A 6,078-nucleotide genomic window follows, 5' to 3' on the forward strand; every position below is an offset into this window, starting at 1 on the left:
TTCAACACCATATATGACTATAAGGAATATTAGTTATATGGAAGAATGCCTTCCAGCAGGACAGGGCATGGTTTTGTGGGGGGAAATAAAGGGAACAACTGCAGCAACAGTCACCAGTGTCACCTGTGTCACTCTGGAAGTCCTGAGCATGTGGAGAGGGCTGCCATGTCCCTGCATCCCGCCTGTTAAACCCAAAGCACAGTGCCTTGCCCAGGGTCAGAGAGCAGCTCAGGAGGGGCAGACAGGGCTCTCCTGAAGTTAGGGATTCACATCCGTCTGAGGCAGATGCAGCCTCTCCCTTTACATGAAGCACTGAGAGATGTGCACGGAGATCCCTGGTTTTGGGCTGCTCCATCCTCCACATCCCTCGGAGGGACAGCCAGAGGATCCCCCACAGCTCAGCCGAGGGCCTGGGGCTGCAGAAACGCCGTGCAGGGAGCAATGGCACATCCAGAGATGCTGCTGAACACAGAGACAGAGGCTGAGCGCCTCGATGTGGGCGCCAGCAGTGCCCCTCCTACCTCAGACAGCCTCTGCTCATGCAAAAGCACTTTTCTTGCAGCCAGCCACCTGCAAAAGCACATTGCTTTTAGCCCTGGCAGAGCCCAGGTCAGATCCACCTGTTCCATCAGAGCAGGACTGCTCCCTCCGGCAGGTTTTCTCTCCAGCTTTTCTGAGCTCTTTGCTCTTGATCTCTGTCTCGCTGTCTCCAGCCCCCCAGGGCTGTCTGTGCCCAGCTCTCTCCTGCTTGCCCTAGACCTGGTATCACAGGCTCTGGAGCTGTTTTACCTTGGATAAACTCTTCCCATGGTTAGCAGCGTGAGCAGAGGCTGCACACGGGGATTTGTGAATGAGGTTAAAACGAGGGGAAAACATCCCTGTGGAAAAGTGCCTGGAAACCAGGCACTTTCTGTACAGGCTTGAATATCTTCTAGCTGCAGCAATGCTTCCTTCCCTCATGTGCCTCAAAGGAATGAATACATTCCCAGTTCAATCCTTGGCTCTGCCAGGTCCCTCGGGAATGCCAGAAAACATTGCTGCCAGAGCATGGAGACAAACCCAGGCAATACAGCCCAACCTCTGAGCACTTTTCACCCATGCAAGGCAAGTTTGGGAATCCTGACAGACAGCCACGCATCCATCAAGGCCACCTGGAAAGGACCATCACTGCTGGATCTACCTATGAACTCCTGGGGTGCCACAGACAGCATCTGCCCACAAATTCCCACTTTTTGTCCCACTCCTTCCTGGAGCATCCTGCAGCACCTGCTCCCCTCCTGTTTAGCTACACAAGGTTTGAGCCCAGAAACAGCCTTCTGATAGCTGGAAATAAATCCTGGATTTATCACAGAGTTGAGGTGGGGGCTACTCACCGAGATTTTGGTGAAGATGGCGAGCAGGAGCGACAGGCTGGAAAGGTACACCCGGATCCTCTCCCCTCCAAACCTCCGCTGGAGATACTCAGGCATTGTGACAATCTGCCAGGGAGGGAGAGCCATCACTGCCCTGTCCAGGCCCCATCCTCCTGGGATGGTGCTGGGAGGGCAAGGGGACAGCGTTATTCCCAGGGCAGGATTTCTGGGAGCAGGGGAACTGTCCAAGGGCACACTGCCCACAGCAGGCTCAGGGCAGCTGTACATACCCCAGATGAGGTGTAGATGGGCACAAACACATAGGCCAGTGCCAAGAGAGTGTAAGTTGCCTGTCAGGAAGAAAGAGCCAGAAAAAAACATGGATTCTGCTGCAGCTCAACGCTGACTGCAGTCCTAAACCCTGTCCCTGCTTCTGGCCCAGCCGTGGCTCACCCTCAAGGGCACATTTACACCCACAAATGGCTTCAGACACCCTTGATACCCTTTTGGGTATGGGGTCATGGTGGACACCCCCCTGCCAGCAGGAACCTACTCCCCTCAGCCCTTCAGCTCCTGACTGGACATTTCCCACCCACTTCTTGCGCATCACACAAAGTCAATTTTTATTTTTTTTTTTCCTTCGGGACCCAAGGACTTTGGATACAACATGTGGGGAAGCAGGGAATGGGTGACCTATTCACTCAAGTCCCCTCAGGACCTGCAGGGACTGGATTAGAAACTCTGCTCCAAAATGCCCTTTTCCCTGAGCACGTGGAGCTGAACTGACTCCAGCCTCACCGTACATGCATTAGACACTGGCCAAGCTGAGCTAGCAGGATTGTGTTAATTACCCCCTGCACGGCTCCTCCCAAACCTTTCGAGACTGTGAAATGGTCCATCTGCTGCGACAGAACTCATTGCCTTAATCACACGACACGACACATTTCTTACATTCCACTCGAAGCCGGCGACAGCGATTCCCCCGGCAGCGGCGGTCCCGGCCAGGCCGAGGAAGAGCCCGGAGCCTTCGCTGCTGGCGAACAGGGAGGCGCCGATCTGCGGGGAGCACGGGAGAGGCTGCAGGCGCTTGCAGGTGCTGAGCCCCAACGCCTTGGCACGGCTGCCGTGCCAGCTGGACCTGCTTTGGTGCTTCCCCAGGGGATAACTCGGGAAAAGGAGGTGGAAAAAGGAGGTCTGAAGTGGAGGAGCAGGGCATGGTCATCCCTGTCGCTGCTAAAAGTAAAGTGTGGCCAAAGAGTCCCCATGTGGGATGAGGGATGTGTGTGTATTTAGCAAGAAAATCCTTTATCACATAAAATTCAGCGAGCTGCACATGATGCTCCCGCTAGGCCGGTTATCTGGACATCCCTGGTGGGTTTGGAATTGATTTTCCTGTCTTCAGGAGGATGAGGATGAGCCACACACTACCGTGTTTGCCACAATGGCCACACATCCTGCTGAAGGCGGCCCTGTGCAAGGAGCCAGTGCCAGACACAGGAAGGACCTGCAGCCAGTTTGTCAAGATCATACAGAAATAAGAGGGGGAAAAAATATTGGGACACCCACAGTTTGTTGGAATCAGCCAGAGCATGCAGGAATGGTGGAGATGGTGTCACAGGGTGTCACAAGAGGGACTGAGGTTTGTACTTACTGGCCACCAGGTCATGTCTCTTCCAGCAAGGAAATAGCCACTGACAGTGTTCCTGCTCACCCTGCAGGTAGACTGGGAGGAGGAAAGATCAGCACAGAGCACCCTTTCCCTAAAAACCCAGACAAGTCACCAGGACCCAAGACTCCCAGACAAGAAGCCAAGAGACAGGAGACTCGATAATTAATGGGAGCTCTGCAACTAGAGCTTAATTACATGAAACAGTGGCTGCACCCCAAGTACCTGGAGCCATGAATAGCAAAGGAAGCACCTGGAGAGGGGGAAGGATGGAGGATGTGCCTGTCCTGGTGCCATCCCCAGCAGACAGGTTGGCTACCAGAGCCCAGCTTTGGCCAGGACTTTTCTGCAACGCAGAATAAATGGGATTTGTCTGAAACTGCTGTAGATGAGGGTTGTTTCTGTTATCAGAGCTGTTATCAGGGCATTTGGCTCAACACCCTGTAATAGACAAGGGGGAGAGCTGCTCACACCCAGCAGACAGAGGCTGGGGGACAGATTTGTGCCATGGTTAATTCCACCTCGTTCCCAGGCTATAGGAGCCTTTCCATAGCGGGTGAAAGGGGCAGAGGGTTTGTACAAAACAGAGCAAGCCACAGAATCCCAGGATGGTTTGGATTGGAAGGGATCTTAAAGCTCATCTTGTTCCAAACTCCTTCCACTATCCCAGGTTGCTCCAAGCCCCGTGCAACCTGGCCTTGGACACTTCCAGGGATCTAGGGGCAGCCACAGCTTCTCCGGGCAATCTGTGCCAGGGTTCCCCCACCCTCCCAGGGAATGATTTCTTCCCAATATCCCATCTAACCCTGTCTCCTGGCAATGGGAAGCCATTCCCCCTTGTCCTGTCACTCCAGGCTCTCTTGGACCCCCTTTAGGCACTGGAAAGGGCTTTAAGGTCTCTCCAGATCTTTCTCTTCTCCAGGTGAACACCCCCAGCTCTCCCAGGCTGATTCCACACAGCACAACACAAAAAAACACCCAAGTGAAAACTACAAGAAAATAAGATAGGCATTCAAAATATTCCACTCAGAAAAGCCAGCCCTGAAAAGAAAACCTATTCAAACACGAAAGCAGCAAGGAACAAAAGACTCTTACCCATATTCCCACGCCAACGTTTAAGGCAAAATAAACCACTACAACAACAATGTCAGCAATGCTGAACTGCTCTGAGGGGGTAAAAGCTCCAGTGGTATTGAGCTCCATCATTCCTCTGCCTCCTTCTTCATCCTCAGCCTCACAGGGACAGTCATTGAATCAGTAACTCGTTAGCAGTTATTTATTAATAAATAAAAAAGGGGCATTTATCATTAAACAGCCCAGCTGAAGAAATTGTGCTTCCAAAGGTGCCTGGATGGGCAGCCTGGCCTCCACTGCCTCCCCCCTCTCTACACTCCCCAGGGAGCCAAACTGTTTGATTTTGGTGTCACAAATGAGCAGTGTTGAAAAATGTGAGTGATGCCTCACGTGTTTCCCTCTTTCCACCACTCCAATACCATCAATGCACCAGCAATCCAGCCTCATGGAGTGAGTTTGCTCCCAAATTCTTGAGCCCTCCTCAATACCATAATTCCATTGCATGAAACTAGGCATAGTCTGGGGATTTCTGTGTTTTAAAGCAAAAATCAAACAGAAATTGGGTGAATGCCCAATGTGGAGCCTGGAACAGCACCAAGGGCTGACCAGGAAAAACCCCCATTGAAGAGATCATAGAATCATGGAATCATTTGGCCTGGAAAAGCCCTCTAAGATCCAGCCCAATAGTGAACCCAGAACTCTCATGTTAACACTAAACCACGTCCCCAAGTGCCAGATCTATACAGATTCTAGATCCCACCAGGGATGGTGATTCCACCACTGCCCTGGGCAGCCTGTTCCAATGCTTGACAAATGTTTCCATTAAATTTTTCCTAAGACCAACCTAAATCTCTCCTGGTGCAACTTGAGGCTGTTTCTTCTTGACCTGTCACTTGTTACCTGGGAGTAAAAACCAACTCCCCCCTGGCTGTACCCTCCTGTCAGGGAGGTGTGGAGAAAGGAAGACACAGCAATTCCTCCAAAGGCCAACATGAGACAGGCACAGGAAACCACCTTAGAATCCCATGATTTTGGGTACTTAGCCATCAGTTTGCTGCGCTGGATGCTTGGCTGGCTTGTTCCCAAGCTGCAGAATGCTTCCACAAGGTCTAATAAAATAAACACAGTGCAGTTAATATGCCCATCACTGAGTCAGGTCAGCAATTCTCCTCTCTTTGAAGAAACCGCGGCACCACAAGGAGCAGCTCTGAACATCCGTGAGAGGAACTGACCTTCCCCCTCAATGCTCAGCTGGAATTTGACCTGCATTAACACATCCAAAATACCCACACGTGTCAATAAGTCAGCCTGGTGTATCCATTAACATTAAGGAGAACACCTGGTTTTATCCTTTAAAGTCAACGAACCCTCCAAAGTCCTTGGAAGTTTGTCTCCAACATAGAAACGGTGTCAACAAAGGTTAATTTTCACTTCTGAACATGCCAAAAGCTTTATACTCATTTGTAGGACATGATGGAAAGATTAAACCAAACAACCTCTAAACGCTCATCAATTCCACCACTGTTTTCCCTGCAACAGCTGAGGAACTTTGAGTCTCCAGGACCGGGAGCTGCCTGGCAGCCAGCCGGCCATTCCACCCACACCTGCCCAAGGATGGCTGGGAAAACAAACCTGGACAAGTTCAGCTCTGCACTATGGCGCATTTTTTAGCTCATCCACGCATTCAGGGCAGGCAAGAAACCTCATAAAAATCCCCAGTTTACCTGTGATGAGCCGATTTGGATTTTACCAGGTGGAAGCTACACACCCCCATAATATTCCCAAGCCAAAGAATGACAGAATGCCTTGGATTGGGGGAGGGATCATCTCATTCCAACCCCCTGCCATGACAGGGACACCTTCCCCTATCCCAGGCTGCTCCAAGCCCTGTCCAACCTGGCCTGGGACATTTCCAGGGATCCAGCAGCCACAGCTTCTCTGGACAACCTCTGTCATTGTCTGAACAAGTCCCCATTGCTCCCTGAC

General features: G+C 51.6%; 1 protein-coding gene across 1 annotated transcript in view; it reads right to left on the reverse strand.

Moving 5' to 3' along the window:
- Positions 1-4,521, reverse strand: part of SLC5A10 (solute carrier family 5 member 10) — a 38,070-nt gene extending 33,549 nt beyond the window's left edge. Inside the window, exons 1-5 of the mRNA XM_085074386.1 lie at positions 4,114-4,521; positions 3,004-3,075; positions 2,304-2,408; positions 1,643-1,702; positions 1,374-1,478 (exon numbers count right to left, since the gene is read on the reverse strand). Coding sequence (XP_084930512.1) covers positions 1,374-1,478; positions 1,643-1,702; positions 2,304-2,408; positions 3,004-3,075; positions 4,114-4,224 — 453 coding nt within the window. The 5' untranslated portion in view covers positions 4,225-4,521. The remainder of the gene's footprint in view (positions 1-1,373; positions 1,479-1,642; positions 1,703-2,303; positions 2,409-3,003; positions 3,076-4,113) is intronic.
- Positions 4,522-6,078: the final 1,557 nt, after the last annotated feature.

Source organism: Lichenostomus cassidix, chromosome 14 (assembly GCF_008360975.1).
Source record: "Lichenostomus cassidix isolate B80296 chromosome 14, HeHo_3.0, whole genome shotgun sequence".
NCBI lineage: Eukaryota > Metazoa > Chordata > Aves > Passeriformes > Meliphagidae > Lichenostomus > Lichenostomus cassidix.